Source organism: Solanum tuberosum, unplaced genomic scaffold (assembly GCF_000226075.1).
Source record: "Solanum tuberosum cultivar DM 1-3 516 R44 unplaced genomic scaffold, SolTub_3.0 scf00039, whole genome shotgun sequence".
NCBI lineage: Eukaryota > Viridiplantae > Streptophyta > Magnoliopsida > Solanales > Solanaceae > Solanum > Solanum tuberosum.
This window is the reverse complement of record NW_006238968.1, coordinates 1,001,182-1,018,196: the sequence shown is the minus strand read 5'-3', so window position 1 is coordinate 1,018,196 and position 17,015 is coordinate 1,001,182. Positions and strand designations below refer to the sequence as shown.

The window sequence follows — 17,015 nt, the reverse complement described above, 5'->3', positions numbered from 1 at the left end:
ATTCTAAATATATGTACATATCTATGTTATAACTCTAAATATTTGTGTAATGATGATAGGAGATAGCATAGATTAATGTAGCATATTTTCAGAGATATTACAATTAGGAATAACATATATTTAGGGATATATAGCAGATTTTTAGGCATGTAAATCAGAATTCTTTCTATTTAATGGAAGAACTCTCATTTGAGAGAACTCATTCGGCAAAATTGACAGTTGGCACTACATTTATCCTTGCTTCTGTATATTTTCTTAGCAATGTATCTCTAGAATGTTGATGTCATTTATCAGCTGATTTTCCATATAGTGTTCGGTATGAAGGAAAATATTTTTTAGGAAAATGAGTGGATTTTTTACATGTGAGGTACATAGGTAAAAAAAACACTATCCTACAAATATTTATATCTTACTCAGAATAATATTATGGGAGGTGGGGTTGTGGCATGGGGGATGTTTTTACGAAGGTTGGAGGTGAAGATGAAGCATGTCGGAGGGTAGGTAGGACACAATTAAGATATAATACATAAACGTGCCCTTTAACTTGACGTCAGTTGACATTTATGTCTTCCAGCTTTGGGTGTGCATAAGTAGATATTTAAATTTGTATACAATTGAACATGCAAACATATGTATCCTACATGACGATTCACGTGAGATATACTCATCCTACATGGCAACTTATTTGTATTACAAATCAATGGACATATTTATGTATTATGTCATATTTATACCACTGCCTGGTATAACTTGTGACTAAGGTAAATTTTATTAATCCGACGATACTTATGTGGTGACACTATTTTTCTCAAAAACGATTCTTACGCGATGTGAATCTAAATTATACGGTAATTAAATTTTAGGTTGGCCACCATGTTCGGGTCCTAATAAACATCAATATCTGGTAATAACTGAAAGATAATTTTGGCACCTGAAATTCCAACAAAAGTCCAAATGTGTGGATCAATACAAAAGTTGAAAAATTGTTTTTTTTTCTATATAAACATTCTCTCTATTTATACGCTCACATTTCATTTTTTTTCCTTACATTTTCATACAATTTACAAAAAATAATAATTAAAATTCTCAAGATTTCCAGTTTCATCTCTTCACCACCCACCCCTATCTCTGTTTCTTGTTTTGGTTAGGTAAATTTTTCTCCATTTCCAACTTTTTAAAATCAAGATTGTGTTTTTTCTTTAATGTTATGAGGCTATATATGCAACGCGAATTCAGATTAGTCGTTATACGAAAAAAAAAAATGCTCTTTAATTTTTCAATTGTGTTTTTTCCTTCTTTTTTTTTTTCATCTATTCTTTAATGGTATGGGTCCTATGCGGCGCTAATTCAGATTAGTTCGGGTACAATGTAGGTATCAGACACAATGAGAACCACAAAAAAAATGTTGTTTAATTTTTCAATCAAGATTGTGTTTTTTTTTCCAGCTGTTCTTTAATGTTATGTACCCTATGCGCCACGAAATCGGATTAGTCAATCTGCAATGGATACTGGACATCGAATGAGAATTAAAAAAATAAAAAAAAAAAGAGAGAAAAAAAACTGTTCTTTAATGTAATTCTTGTTATTCAGACTTTAGAGTATTATCAACAAATTTTGTTTAGTTCTTTTATTTGTGATCATTTTTTTTTGGTTCATGCAAACCCTGAATTGCTATATTGGTTATTGTGTACATTTTTTATTTTAATTTTCCACTCTCGATGTTTGATACTTGCATTGCAATTTGACTAAAGCATATTTGGACATTGCGGGGTCCATTTATGGGAGCGCTTCCAGCATGATTTTTTTTCTTTTCCAAGACTAGAATATGAGAACTCTTGTTGTCGAATTGCATGCTTTTGTTCCTTAAGGTTAAATGTGTTTAATCAGAATTGTAATGAGCAATGAAATCGATGAACTAAACGGACAATCATCAAATAACTGAACCTTTTCTGTCTTTTTTTCGCGTTAATATTAGTCTGTTATTCTGTTTGTATGTATATCCATGAGTTTGCAAGTGAATTACATTCTTTTGTTTTCGTTTCAGCTGGAATTTTGCATTCAAGGTTTGTTCGTCGTACTTCTGAAAGCTAGGTTCATGTCTGAGCTCGATATCCAAGTCCCTACCACCTTTGGTACGTTGTATCTATTCTTCGTTTATCAATTTCTCTTTTCCGCTTCATAGAGAAGAGTACGTAGTTGGTCATTGCTCCTGAAGCAATGTTGCATGTATTCCCTCTGTTTCAATTTATTTGTCGGGTTTTGACTTGATACAGAGTTAAAAGAAGTTTAATTTTGTTGTCTTAAACATGTCAATATGGAGAAGTTGAAATTAAAGAGTTGCTAGAAAAGGAAAGAGTTGTTCGTTTTGAAATAGGCTATAAAGGAAAGTAAGGACAAACAAAGGGAGTAATGTGTTTGCTGATGCAATTTAGTTGTGCTAGTCTATACAATCTTCCCTTTCTCCATTTCTCAGACGAAAATCGTTTATTTCTCTGTTTTCGAGTAATTACTGATTGGAATAACATGGCTTGTATCATGTGGACAGATCCGTTTGCTGATGCAAATGCTCAGAACTCAGGCGCTGGTGCGAAGGAGTATGTGCATATCCGCGTTCAGCAGAGAAATGGAAGGAAAAGTCTGACTACCGTTCAAGGCCTAAAGAAAGAATTCAGCTACAACAAGATTCTCAAGGACCTCAAGAAGGAGTTCTGCTGCAATGGTACCGTTGTGCAAGATCCAGAACTCGGACAGGTGAATAACTGATTCTATTCTATCTTTATCCTCGTTGGAACAAAGGACTTATGGTAGACGACTCTCGTTCTTTGTACCAACCTATGATCAAATGAAAATGAGCTCGTCACTCTTTTTTCACATAATTGATGCTATTCTTTGTCTCTGAGCTACTGAGGAACAAAGAAGTTTAGTATAAGGCAACTCTCGTTCTTTGCACCAACCTATGACCAAATATAAACGAGTTCTTCACTCTTTTTCACATACAACCAGGGTGGAAAATGTTACAATAGCATACCTCTTCTTGACCAGAGAGCCTCGAGGACAAGGAGGCAATGATAAACTCAGAGGCGAATCCAGGATTTGAACTTTATGAGTACAAGTTCAGGATTCTACCACAACTTATTTGATTTACTAGGGTCAAAATCAATTTCTTAACACATATACACGCGCCTCTGGATGAACGCCTTCTAGCTTGTTTGTTCTCTACTGATTGTTTTCATTTCACACAGGTTATCCAACTTCAGGGCGATCAGCGGAAGAATGTGTCAACCTTTCTCATACAGGTTTAATTCACATCCTCTATCCGTTCCTCGACATCTAATATACATAATCTAAAAAATGTACGTTGATTTCTCGTATTTTTTGTGATTTTTAGGCTGGCATTGTGAAGAAGGATAACATCAAGATTCATGGTTTCTAAACACAATCAAAGAAAGGGGATTGTTACACATTTTGTGATTGCAACTTTCAAGTTTGTTTACATTACATCAAGAGCGCTACGAGCAACGTTTTTTTCTGAGTTTTAACACACTTTTTCTTCAATATATACATAGCAGAATCTTGGTATATTAGTAGCTTGTTGATGATCAGTATTTATCAAAAGTTGTATGGTGAATCCCCAATGGAGATGAAGAATCTGCCCAAAAGTTTACAAGATCATTATATTCTATTTTGGATGAACATTATAATATTTGTCATTTTGTATATAGTTTACTTATACCATCAATATTCATTTGCTTATTTCATGAGCTTCTTGTTGGTGCTTAATGTATTAACTACTTCGTCCGTTTCAATTTATTTGGTTGGTTGTGTGGAGTGTGAACTCTTCACCTTCGATGCTGCAGTCGTGTCGGATTCTGCAAAAATGCACCATTGTTGGAGAATCCGACGCGCACTCGAGCAACATAAGGTATAGAGTTTAAGAGAGTAAAAAAGATGTTTGAATCTTGTGGTCTTAAACTAAAGATATGTAGAATGTACCAATATGTTCTTTTAATTTTATGGTCTTAAAAGATGTGGAAAATTGAAATGAGGAAATTGCCAAAAAAAAAGGGACATTCTTTTTGAAACGTATTAACATTCGTATAGTGCCACTCTATTTGTCTCGTATCACTGGTTACACACCTAAATTTTGTTGGAATGGCGAGCAAGCAAAGAAGAAAATGAAGGAAGACGACTTTTGAAACTTGTGATGTAAACTAGGGTGTGTTTGATGGGGAGGAAAATATTTTCTAATTTTTCAATGTTTGATTGATCAAAATATTGATGTATTTGTCACAACATGTGGAGATCGTAAAGCTAGATATATTTTTGTAAAGGATGAAGATAGTACAACGTGGGTGCATGCCTCGTAGACGCACATCACGAATTTAAATCATGTTATAAATAAAGTATATTTAAATAATAAAAAAAGTAGAACATTAGATCTATTATCTATCGAATTTCAAATTAAATTTTTACTTTCCAAATAAAGGAACCTAACAACCCCTTAATCTCTTTCATCACCTACCATTCAACAGTCAGCGCCTTCCTCTCCTAAATAAATGTGCTGTTTTACTTAATTATTTTAAGTATAGGGTTGGAGTTCTAGCTTACGGGTTCGGCTAAATTCAGTAGCTTTGATCTAAATTGTAACGAACTAGAATTCCGAATTCATAAATTTTAAATTCTAGATTCGCCTCTGATTTTAAGTCATCCAACAACATTGTGGAAGCTGATGGTAAATCAGGGGCGAAACTACAGTATGCAAGTTCGATCGAACCTAATAATTTTAGTTCAAACCTTATGTTTGTTTTAAGAAATCACTTGAAAGTGTACCAATTATTAATTTAGAACTCATTAACTTAAAAAATAGAATTTCAAATTCATAAGCTTCAAATTCTAACTCTACCTCTTGATTGTTAATTAATTAACATGACGTGGAAAAAGGAATAACAAACACAATAAGTCTTAAACCGGACTATACGTAGCCTGCCATATTTTTTTAATTTCATTAAATACAGATTCACGCATTGCAGGATTCAGGTGTTGCTCCGATGCGTAGCCTAAATTATTATTTGAAGTTGAGTATAACTCTATAAATAATGGTACTCTCATTCTCTACCAGTATTAGTTTTTTTTCTAAATTTTTATATGGCAGATTCTTCAGAAAAAATTTCTTCCTCTGATTATTTTCGTGCTGATTCTCAAGGTATTTATTTACCTCTAATTCATTGGTTTAATTTGATTTTATTTTCTATGTTTATTGTTTTGTAATTTTATCCTCGAGAAAGTTGAGATCAGTTATATGAATTTTCACTATTCGTATCGTTAAGCATGTTTGTTTAATTTCAGGAAAAATATTGAAAGAAATTGAAACTGAATTCAGTGAAGATGAAGAAGCTTTGATAATCAGGATGTACAATTTGCTTGGCAAGAGGTTTCTAACTTCTTCATAAATTTCTTATTTGAAAGCTTTCTAAATTTTTATTTTTATTTTACCCTTAAATGATATATTTATTTATAGTTTTAGTCTTATAGAAATGTTATTATAAACATAAAAACACAAGTTTAATTTTAGAGGTACTCTTGATAAGCGACAATTACCCGAGTTCAATTGAAAACAGTCTCTCTACTTTCGATAAGATAAGGTTAAGGCTATGTATAGACATTATCCTTCCGGACTGTTTGTGAAATTATACCAGATATATTGTTGTTGTCTTGATGTACGGCAAAATTATACTCCCTCACATCTCAATTACGATATTACCAATGCAATTCTAGCTGTGTTATTGAGAGCATTCTCAAAATATTAGGACATTACCGATTCGATTCAAGCTCTGAGAACATTCTCAATATTATATTTTGAAGAGGACTTTGCTCCACATGCTTTAGCATAAGATGTGTCTACATGAATATTATAAATAAGAAAATAAATTATTATTTTTAGAACAAATTAAAAAGAAAAGTATATTATATAAATTTTGATGAAATGAGTGCTTCTTTTTGTCATTTTTTTCTTTTAATTTATTATTAGGTGGTCTCTTATAGCTGGAAGAATCCCTGGAAGAAGTACAGAGGAGATTGTGAAGTATTGGAACACTAGATCTTCCACCAGCCAATGACAATGTCAAATAAAATTTCTATGAAGAAATAAAATATTTTTTAGAAATTTTTACTTTTATGCTTAAATATCTCACTTTTATTTATTTAAGTGGGAGGTATTTGATTTTCGAAATTTAATAGTTTGACTATTTCAGATTAACGCCCAATAAGTTCATGAAAGGAGTACACTAGATTCTTTAATTTTCAAGATTTAAATTCAAAAATTTTGATTAACAACATGAAGAGATCTGAACTCAACTCGAGAAATTTGAATTGAAAAAAGAAAGAGTGTGACATCAAAGACTCCATATCTCATACATAAAAGCGGAGTCACAACTTCAAATTTATTGATTCTGGATTTTAAAATAATAATTTTAAGGTTGATAATTGTGTTATAAATTTAATACACATATTCAATAAAAAAATAAATTAAGTTAGATCGAATTTATATCCAGACTTCTATTCCAAAAATATGAAGGCTTCAATAATATATTAATCAATTCAATAATACAATATAGGCATGACAAAATCATACAAGCATATATATACTCAAGTAACTCAACATCAAAATAATAATAATCAAAATACTCCTTAATTCCTCTCATAATTTTATTTTTTTATAACCTAAGTTGAAATATTTTATTATTCCCATGGATTTAACCAACACTCCTCAGGCTTTTTTGGAAATCTTTCAGTATCTTGACAATAATCATAAATGACAAGATTTCTTTGTACCCAAGAATAATCCAATTTTTGATCACTTGATAAATGCCAAGAATCATATTGATCCCACCAATTTTGTGTTGTTGTTGAAACACAAGATGGATATGGATCTTTCCATTGACAGCCATCAACATTAAAATCTTTGTATGATGAAACAAATGGTTGATTTTTCCAATTTGTTTTCTCTAAACCACCTCTTGTAGCCCAATCATCTGCATTCCATATACTTGAAAACAAGTACATTGGCTTCTCATTTGGGAAGAAATTGTTTGTGTAATTCGCGTTTTTGTACACTCTTATTGGTACCCTATCCACGAAAAACCTGTACATGTATGAAAAGTGGTTATTTTTGAAATTTTTCCACAAATCTAGATTCTTCATTCTCATGGCTCATACTTAAGACGTCTTGTTATACGTGAAACTACGATTGTAATTTTTGAGTAATTTAATATAGTGAAAAGAGGTACTTACACAATTTGGTGAGTATTCCAAAGAATTGAGTATGTGTGAAAATCCTCAGTGGGGTCAAACCATAAAACATGTCTCATCTCACGATTACCAGTTCCATTCTTGTACACATTTGTTTGAATAAGATAAGGTTCACCTGTCCTATTTCCCAAGAACTCAAAATCTAATTCATCTCTTGTTGGTCCTGCTCCATCTTCTGTGCACATCTACAATTCATTGAAAAATCCATATTAAACATACTACAATAACAATAATAATATACTCAGTGTAATCCCATAAGGACGATCTGGTGAGGAAGGTGTGTACGCAGATCTTATTCCTACCTTGTGAAGGTAGAGAGACTGTCTACAATAACATACTCAAGGTAATCTCACAAGTAAAATCTAGAAAGAGTGATGTGTACACAGATCTTACCTCTACCTTGTGAAAGTAGAAAAACAGTTAAAATCCCCATTTAACATATTACTTAGATCTATATATGTTGCTCATATATACTCTTCAAAAATGTGGACTGATGAGTGTTGGATCCTCCAAATATAGTGTACTTTTGGAGGATTCAACAATATTTTTAAAAAGGCCAAATAATATAGGCTTATATATTTCCACAATATTAAAAGAGTATAATTTCTATATACTTGATTTTTACACTTTCAGTAAAACAATCGTTCATAAAATGTGAGATTTGTAATTTTGAAAATAAAATAAATTATTGGCTACCATAGGTTAAAAGTATATTGAAGTTATAAAAAGTACTTCATCCGTTTCACAAAGAATGACCCCCTTTCCTTTTTAGTCAGTTTAAAAAAAATGACCTATTTCCTTTTTTGGTAACATTTTACTTTTTGCTTTCCACATGACATGTTTAAGACCACAAGATTAAGGGCAATTTTGTACATTTGACATAACTTTAATTTAGGACTACAAGATTCAAAAGTCTTCTTTAATTTCTTAAACTCCGTGCTAAGTCAAACCAGACCACTCTTTTTGAAACGGAGGGAGTATTTACATTATGAGTTATATATAGGTTATATCCATATTAATTTGGATATGTCCAAAGTTGTTTATGAAATGTGATTAGTAATGTAGAAAACAAAGCAATTTAGTAATTACTAAAATAAATTGAAATATACTAGTAATGTAAAAATTCTTTTTGAGGGGATGTTGAAGCAATTAAAAAAGTAAATTCTATGTGACTAATAGGTCATGAATTCGAGCATTGAAATCAGTCACTAATATCTGCTCTGAAATAGACTATACATATCACATTTTAAAAATTATGCCTGAACGTGAAATATTTTATATAGCGAACTATTTTTTTTAATATATGTAAAAAAATTGCAACTTACATAGTAAGCTGTCACAACACCAGCAGAGTCACCTCCCACCAATTTCAACTTCATACTGAACCACCCAAATCTATATTTCTGTTTGGTCATAAATCCACATCCTATATATCAACAACAACAAAAAAAATATCAATCATCAATCAATATTTGCAAAAAAAAACATAAATAAAAGATACAAATGTCAATTGGTATATATTAAAAAAAACATTGAATTCTTGAATTTCAATCACCAATATAAGTAAAACCCATCAATGTCACATCATCGAAATACGATCAGTTGAACACCTTTTGTCAGAACATAAAAATTTAAATATCAAAAAAATAATGGAAACGGGTATATATAGAAAAACATTGAATTCTTGAATTTCAATCACCAATATAAAGAAAAAAACTCATCAATGCCACATAGATTGAAAGGTGGTCAGTTGAACATTTTTCGTCAGAACATAAAGATTCAAATGTAACTTCTTCTTTTTTTATGAATATGGTATTGAAAAAAAAAAACTAAATTCTTGAATTATAATTACCTGCTTTTTTGTCCAATGATAAATACCAGATCTGTCCATCTTCAGAAGTCTTGAAATGAGTTTCTGGACAACTTTTACTAAAATTGTCATCAAATGAACCTTGTACTTCAGCTTGTGTTGATGAAAAATGTACAACAATTATTGCACTAAATACAAGAAAATGAGCTATAGAAGAAGCCATTTTCTCCCAAAAAAATAAAATAAAATTGAATGGAAAACTTCACTAGAGGAGCTTGAGAAGTGAAGCTTCTTAATAAGTTTGAATTTTCATTTAGAGAAGAAATATGAATAAATAAATAAAATAAAATAAAGGATGTACAGCACATTGATCACTAATTTTGGTCCTGTCAAGGGCAAAAATGGAAATGAGATTTTTCCCCATGTTTGTTGCTTTTGGATTGTTTCTAGTGTTTATACTTCTTTAACCTTAGTATATACATAAAGATAAAAATTCTCTCTCTTTAATAGGAGACATTGAAGTTTGTCCAAAAAGTTATGTTTACCTATTTTGAGAATAATAGTTTCTTCAATAATAACAATAACATATTTAGTACAATTTTATAAGTGAAGATTGAAAATAATAAAATGTATACAATTTTATTTCTAATAAGGTTGTTTTCGATAGATCTTAGGATAAGTAAAACATATCAAATCAGTATCGTAATGGCAACAAAAAATAATATGATAACCAAAGCAAAAGACAAAATGAATAATATTAAAATCTAAGAGTAAGATAATAGGAAGTAATAATAATAATAATAATAATAATATAAAGAAGGAAATCTGAGTGATGTTCGACTACCTACTAATCCCTACATCAGTAAGGAAAATGGAAAAGAGAATACCAAAACGTATTCTCTACAAGGTTTTGACTTTTGACTTTGAACTCTGTAATTGAAAAAAATATTGATAGAAAATATTTTCTTCTTAAATGGTTCGTAGGCAACACATATTCAAATTAATTGAAATTCGAAAGTAGATATCGAACGACAAATAAAACTGAAAGCAAAAACCATGTTACAGTGTTTTTTTTTCTTTTTTACAAAAGTAAATACATTTTCAAGAGGCAAATACAAGTTTAAATTTTTAGAAGGGCAATTTAGGGATTGATCCCACAATCACATATAGGCCAAACGACCGACAAGTTGGAGAAAGCAATTGCCAGAAAGATGAGTGAGGTCGAAATGACCATAATGCCCCCATGGACTTCACTGATTTTTTGTTACAGAAAAATGTATGTGGGGTCTAAGATGCCTGCATATGGGAACATGACTCTATTTGATTTGTCTTATAAATAAATAATAGAAACTTGTTGGATTTGACAACTGGATTTTGCTCTTTTAATTGGTCCTCTAGAATACACTGAGTGGTTTGTTTGTTGCTCCAATAATAACAATACAACCCTTTTTCTTATCGACGATCGATATTTATTTTGAAATTTGATTTATCTTGACTTATATCATTAGAATGTCTCATTTTGAAACAAAACGTATTCTTATCAATGATGATTTTAGTTTCAAGATTCAAATGTGAAATCTTTAATTAGGAATGGGGTATTTATCATTTCATTGCAATTTTTGGTGGAAATAATGGAGACGATTGTCAGTCAAATTAAGGTTTTCGAGAATTCAAGAGAAAGTCATAGCAAAATGAGTCATTTATCAGTACGATAGGTGTTTAGTGGAAGTCTAGTAATGTGTGCTTAAAATCTTTCCTAATTTTGAAAAGTGTTTCTTGTTAGAAGTGTTTTAAAAAAAAGTACTTCTGGTAAACAACATTTTGTGTTTAGTTAATCAATTTGAAAAGAATACTTTTGATTATATTAAAATAATAACCAACATGGGTTGTGGTGTATTGGTGAGAGTGTTTCACCTTTAATCAGAAGTCTCGAGTTCGAGCTTTGGATATAGAGAAAATCATGTTGGGAACGCCACCTCCAATTGGGCCCATGCAGTGTTCTAAAACTGGTTCGGGAAAAAAGCTATTTCTTTTAATTTCTAAAAAGAAAATCAGTTTCTACCATGACTCAAAAACACTCATATTTTCTCTAAAAGCTTGGTCAAACAACTCAACTTTAAAAAATATTTTTTAAATAAAATAATTATACTTTTATTTTTTAAAAAGTTTAGCTAAACAGACTATCAATGTCAAACTAAACTCTAACTATATGAAGTTTCTTAATTCATTTGCCCCAAACAAAGAAAGTATTGTAAGCAAAGTCACTAGTGGAAAGCCAAAAACACAATATTTGACCCCACAATTTATTTAATTTTTTAAAATAAGGCAAAAGAAAACAAAGGGAACAAGTTATTGGGACAGTAAGATAAATTAAGGGGGATTCTTTATATTAATCATTTGACTTTATTACTTTGGATCTCTATAATTACAGAACAAACTTACTTTTTTTTTTAACTCTTTTATTTATTATTAAAAGCAGAGAAATTATAATTTTTGGGGAGAAGAGCTAAGAGGTGCGGTTTGCTAGGAATAACGATGACCGACATGCTCATGCGTCCATTTACTCTATGTATAATAATTAATAACGTGTGTTTTCCATTAATTCAAAATTTAAATTTTATGAATTTATGTTTGAAATTTTATTGTAATGTATTTAATGTGTTGGATTGAAAATAATTTTTTAACACATTAATAAGATTTGAGTTTAAAGTTAATAAGTTCAGATGAATCAGTATTTATGTACCTGATATCAACTCGTGTTGTTTTTGTGTACACATTTTCATTAAAATCGTGATTGATTAGTGTATATTTTTCTCTAGATTTTATTACTTGATCATCATAAAGTAATGTTACTCGAACCTCTTTTTATAGAAAATTATACTATATATAAAGTTAATATTAATTTTGATGTATATATATATGATAGATGCTTAACTTTTTTAATTTTCTTTTTATAAAATCTTAATTCCGCTGCTGCTGACACACAGGGTAAATACATCACAATGAATCATTCACAGGCAAGTGCCCCATGTGAGGACAGCTTTGAGACAGTAAAGCATTGTCTGGGAAAACATATGCACATACTATTTCTTAGATGTAAATTGCTTAGCCACTTTTATATTATTTTGATTATAATAAGTTAGTGTTATTAACTAAAGAATTGGCAAGTTATGTGAATTAAGTTGAGTTATTACTTTATTTTGTTACTTTGACTTTTTTTGTTTTCAACTTTGTTATTTGACTTGCGTATTGTTGAGATCCTTTAATTCATAATTAAATATTTTGTGTTTGGATTTTTAGAAGTAGAAAAGAATTTGTTGGGAGTGTCGACTCTATAAATGATCTACTGCAATATGCAAATCTGAATTTATCGAGCATCAATATAAATATCAGACACTAAATAAGAAACCAAATAAAAAAAGTGTGTTTGCGCTAAAACTGTAGTGGATTAATTTGGAGTTTTTTGGAGCTTGGAGTTAATTAGTACTATTCTAATAAGAATAAAATATATAAACATGTGACAGTTTGGCCGAGTGGTCTAAGGCGCCAGATTTAGGCTCTGGTCCGAAAGGGCGTGGGTTCAAATCCCACAGCTGTCAATTTTTTTGTATCTTTTTTTTTTAAGTTTCAGGACACCACCTAGATGTCTCCGTTATAACATTGTATATTACTTTTCCCCTGTGAATATTGACACAACTTATGCAAAATGTTGCATGCGTTATTTTTCAAACCAACATGGCACTCGAAACTTTTAAATCTTGCATGGCACTTGAAACTTTTAAATCTTCAATTTGCCTCTGTTCTGATTTACGTGAAATGACGATCAATTCTACTTCATCCATTATATTGATCATTTGGGCTTTGTTAGCTTTTGTGATCTCTACATCTGAATTGGGCTTCTTAGCCTTTGGTGGATAACTCTTAACAATTCAGAAATTGAGTTAACTTAAGTAGGTACCACCAGAAATAATAATAATCAGAAATTGTATATTTTTGTATATAAATATATACATATTTTGTATATAATTAGTCAATATTTTTGTATATTTGATTAACGATTATATTTATTTTTAGCTACGCGGCTCAAGTTGTTAGGCCGATTACTATAGATTAGATTAGGTGATTTGCACATAATGGATACTTTTAAGATTGTTTACCACTAAATCAGTGACTTAGAATAACAATTTATATCTGAATTGAAGTTTAAGAGCATACAAATTATAATGATCAAATAATATATTCATAATGTTATATAATGATTGTACGAATACAAAAAAAAACATATTATGATTAGCATTTAGCCGCATACATGCTCCCGACCTCGCCATTTTGGAGCTAGACGAGCCTACAACATTGTTTCGAATCTCCAAAGGACAAAAAAAACCTTGTTGGGTATGACCCAAGGCTATGCATGATGTTCTTCTCGCTGAATCGAATCAAATTAGACTTTGACTATCATATGGTCCCTTTTGATACGTCAAAATAACAAACACGAATTTTGATCCATATAAAAATATATATATTTAAATTTTATTACCACTTTTGATACTTTTACGAAATTGACTATGTAGTATTTGTCACTATTGACCCATCTAATTCAAATTTGTGCTACGTAAGATCTATTGATATAGGCTTTTCCCTTCCTTTGATGGATTCAGCGCCACACCCTTCTTACGTGTCATGAATCTATTGGTTACTCTGACACCACAAACCATCCTAGTCAGATATAGATCCGACCCGACCCGACCCGAAGTCCATCAGTGGACGCGCGTCTTCTCCCTTCTTACACAAAAAATCCCTTTTTCCTCTGCAACCAAATCTCCTCAATCTTCGCAGGCTACAATGGCGATCTCCAAAACCCTAATCCTCATCGCCATTCTCCTAGTCCTCGTACCCCTCAACCACTCATTTTCCTCTTCATCCGATGAGGACCTTCTCCCGGAGCTAATCAATCTCCGATCTCAAACTCCCACCGGAGTTATCCATCTCTCTGATCATCTTCTCCGTCGAATCCTCTCAGCTAAATCCCCACGACCCTTTTCATTTCTCATCTTCTTTGACGCTAAACAACTCCATTCAAAACCCGAACTTTCACTCCCTACTCTAAAAAATGAGTTCTCCCTTTTATCCTCCTCTTTCCTCGCTAATAACCCAGGAAACAACAAGATCTTCTATTTTACTATCGAATTTGGGGACTCGCAAGCTTCATTTGGGCTATTTGGTGTTAATTCTTTACCCCATTTACGTTTAATCCCACCTTCAGCTACTGATCTGAAAAAAGATTCGATTCAAATGGATGGGTCTGATCTCGCCAGGCTTGCTGAATCAATGGCTGAGTTTGTTGAAGCGAAGACTAAGCTTACTGTAGGTCCTATTCATCGACCACCGATGATTTCGAAGAAGCAGATTGCCGTTATTATTGCTGCAGGATTGGTTTTGAGTCCTTTTTTGGTGAAAAGGGTACTTTCTGGAGGTACCCTTTTGCACGATAAGCATGTATGGATGGCGGGATCGATATTCGTTTACTTTTTCAGTGTTTCTGGTGCAATGCATAATATAATTAGGAAAATGCCTATGTTTATGATGGATAGAGAGGATCCAGGGAAGTTGGTTTTCTTTTACCAAGGATCAGGGATGCAATTGGGAGCTGAAGGATTCGCGGTTGGGTTTTTGTACACGATTGTTGGATTGTTATTGGCTTTTATGACTAATGTTCTTGTTCGTCTAAAGAGTAGGACTGTGCAGAGGGTGGTGATGCTTTTTGCGTTGTTCATTTCGTTCTGGGCTGTTAAGAAGGTGATTCAGCTCGATAACTGGAAGACTGGGTATGGTATTCATGCTTATTGGCCTTCAGGTTGGAAGTGATAGCAATGTAGTATTACTGGCTGAATGATTTGGCTTCTATCATTAGGTAAGAGATCTGTAACAGCTTATACTACATGTCAGCTAGCTTAATTTCGAACCTAAACGGAAAAGTTTTAGCTTTTTTCGAGATGGATAGATTCTACATGTCAGCACTTATGTTTTAATTGAAGGTTTGGAAAGGGATTATGTACACATTGCACTTAACAATTTGCACGCATTTTATCAGTCTCTCTGTTTTGTTTACTGTTCTGGTGTTTTTCAAGTTTTGAATTCCTGCATTTTCTCATGCTGTTTTATGTTGATATATGATGAGAAATTAGTCTAACCCGAACGTTGGTTGAAAGTTCAATGGCAAAAGGTAGTACAGTTCGGGATGTGTGATAGATGGCTAGGCGCACATCACGAGCTTGAATAGACTAAGACTTGTGTTTAAGTGGAGAAGGGTAGTGGGACGGGGATATTATTGACTAGTTTCAAAGCTGAAACAACAGTTTGTTGGTTATAAGATAGGATGAAAAATCAGCTAGTTCAGTAGTGAAATAATTAAAGCTTTACAGGTTAATAAGTTGAAATGCTGGTGATTACTGATTAGCACTCACTAGGATCATTTTTTGGTCTTCTATGAGCTTTTGTGGACAAAAAAGCATGTCCAGATGAGGTTAGTTATTGTGTCAACCACAGAGGTGTCGAACCTGGCCATTGCATCTCTCTTGTAATATCCCATATAGTCTTAAATTGGCTTTTAGGGTGCTGTTGCTCAAGGTTCACCAATATTCTGTTGATGAGATGGTTGGACCACATACACTTCCTATGACGACGATGATAAGGAGCTTTAGAAATAGTGGAATAATGGCTTAAAACCTACCTCATGCACCCACATTCCTTCTTAACTTAGACCAGAAGTACCCATGATTATCTTCGATATTAATCGAGTTCTATTTGGTGACAAATTGACAAATACATCAATAAACTGAGAGTAAATACTCATGTCTAATACAGTATCTGAGTTGTATGTTAGCTGCAAGTAAGTTATGATATCTCAAACTCAATTGATATGGGAGTAGACCAAAGATTTGGTCTGCTTGAACATGATGGTAGTACGATCTTTGGTGGTTTAGTATGTTGCATATCAGAGTAACTGCAGCTAGTGATTCGAGACTTCATGGGGGTCAACATAATGGTGCATAAGGTTCAAGTACGCTGTCATTCTGCTGCTATTATGTCTATGAAGGTGAATAGTAGCACATTAACTGGTTAGACAAGGTGAGCTTTGGAGAACAAAGGATCAAATTTCTTTAGAAGGGAGAGGATAAACACTTGTAAGATAACCTAAAGAGTTAAAAGAGTTTAGCATAATCTGTGTAATGTGACTAGGAATCTAATTTTTGCCCGACAGAAGGAAAACGATACTACTGGTCATCTGCTTTTCAACATAATGTGGAAGCTTCAGATTTACAGTATCAACCATAAGAAAGACAATTTAGAGTGAGATATTTTTTTTTCTAGTAACTAGGATGTGAAATCAACTCTTTGAAAGAGGAGAATTTTAATGTGGACTGAAAGAGTTTACCTAACATGTTATCCTCTCAGTAATCATGCTAAACTCCTGGATCATTTGAGTCAGTTAAGCATTTCATGATTTTTCAAAACCATTGAGTTACTTCCACTGCTAGACGACGGAAGGGATAAAGAAGAATGGTCTGTGTTTTGCGTACTTCAGTTTATTCCTATCAGCCATCTTGAGGGAGTCAAAGGCTCAAAGCAACACCTCAGCTTTTGAGTAATTGATAGTCTATGCTTTTGATAGCCAGAAAATTTGAGTGAGTAGACACAGACATATGTAATTTGAGATGGAAAATTGAAGCAAAAGAGCTGTCAATTTCTCCAGGATTTCCTTCTGGAGTTGCAACTGATGCCCCCTCTATTGGCATTATTTGGGGGTGGGGGTGAGGTTGCGCTAGAGCAACGACAAAGTTGTTTCCATGTGACCACGAGTTCGAGCTATGAAATCAGCCTCAATTGCATACATCAG

At 32.4% G+C, this 17,015-nt stretch overlaps 3 protein-coding genes and 1 non-coding gene across 4 annotated transcripts; 3 read left to right on the top strand and 1 right to left on the bottom strand.

Moving 5' to 3' along the window:
* The first annotated feature begins 2,083 nt into the window (after positions 1–2,083).
* LOC102593095 (protein translation factor SUI1 homolog 1) lies at positions 2,084–3,433 on the top strand. The gene is made up of 4 exons (XM_006343238.1): positions 2,084–2,132; positions 2,546–2,751; positions 3,243–3,296; positions 3,389–3,433. Exons 1-4 carry the CDS (start codon positions 2,096–2,098, stop codon positions 3,431–3,433), a joined length of 342 nt encoding a protein of 113 aa, XP_006343300.1. The 5' UTR covers positions 2,084–2,095.
* Positions 3,434–6,558: 3,125 nt separating this feature from the next.
* Positions 6,559–9,418, bottom strand: LOC102592757 (probable xyloglucan endotransglucosylase/hydrolase protein 8). The gene is made up of 4 exons (XM_006343237.2): positions 9,161–9,418; positions 8,634–8,734; positions 7,291–7,493; positions 6,559–7,141 (listed from the first exon to the last, which is right to left on the bottom strand). The coding sequence occupies exons 1-4, from the start codon at positions 9,339–9,341 to the stop codon at positions 6,739–6,741; spliced, it is 888 nt and encodes a 295-aa protein (XP_006343299.1). The 5' UTR covers positions 9,342–9,418; the 3' UTR covers positions 6,559–6,738.
* A 3,219-nt stretch (positions 9,419–12,637) lies between these two features.
* TRNAL-UAG (transfer RNA leucine (anticodon UAG)) lies at positions 12,638–12,717 on the top strand. The gene has a single exon. It is a non-coding gene; the product is annotated as a tRNA-Leu (tRNA).
* Positions 12,718–13,903: 1,186 nt separating this feature from the next.
* LOC102592417 (probable dolichyl-diphosphooligosaccharide--protein glycosyltransferase subunit 3B) lies at positions 13,904–15,226 on the top strand. Its single transcript, XM_006343236.2, has one exon. It carries the CDS (start codon positions 13,961–13,963, stop codon positions 14,981–14,983), a length of 1,023 nt encoding a protein of 340 aa, XP_006343298.1. The 5' UTR covers positions 13,904–13,960; the 3' UTR covers positions 14,984–15,226.
* The last annotated feature ends 1,789 nt before the right edge of the window (positions 15,227–17,015 follow it).

Excerpts from the sequence above, each read along its gene's own strand:
- LOC102592757 (XM_006343237.2), bottom strand. The coding sequence starts at position 9,341 with ATGGCTTCTTCTATAGCTCATTTTCTTGTATTTAGTGCAATAATTGTT. Across the intron at positions 7,494-8,633 it reads GTGTTGTGACAGCTTACTAT|ATGTGCACAGAAGATGGAGC; the intron begins GTAAGTTGCAAT and ends AATGAATTGTAG. Across the intron at positions 7,142-7,290 it reads TGGAATACTCACCAAATTGT|GTTTTTCGTGGATAGGGTAC; the intron begins GTAAGTACCTCT and ends ATACATGTACAG.
- LOC102592417 (XM_006343236.2), top strand. The coding sequence starts at position 13,961 with ATGGCGATCTCCAAAACCCTAATCCTCATCGCCATTCTCCTAGTCCTC.
- LOC102593095 (XM_006343238.1), top strand. The coding sequence starts at position 2,096 with ATGTCTGAGCTCGATATCCAAGTCCCTACCACCTTTG. Across the intron at positions 2,752-3,242 it reads AAGATCCAGAACTCGGACAG|GTTATCCAACTTCAGGGCGA; the intron begins GTGAATAACTGA and ends CATTTCACACAG. Across the intron at positions 3,297-3,388 it reads TGTCAACCTTTCTCATACAG|GCTGGCATTGTGAAGAAGGA; the intron begins GTTTAATTCACA and ends TGTGATTTTTAG.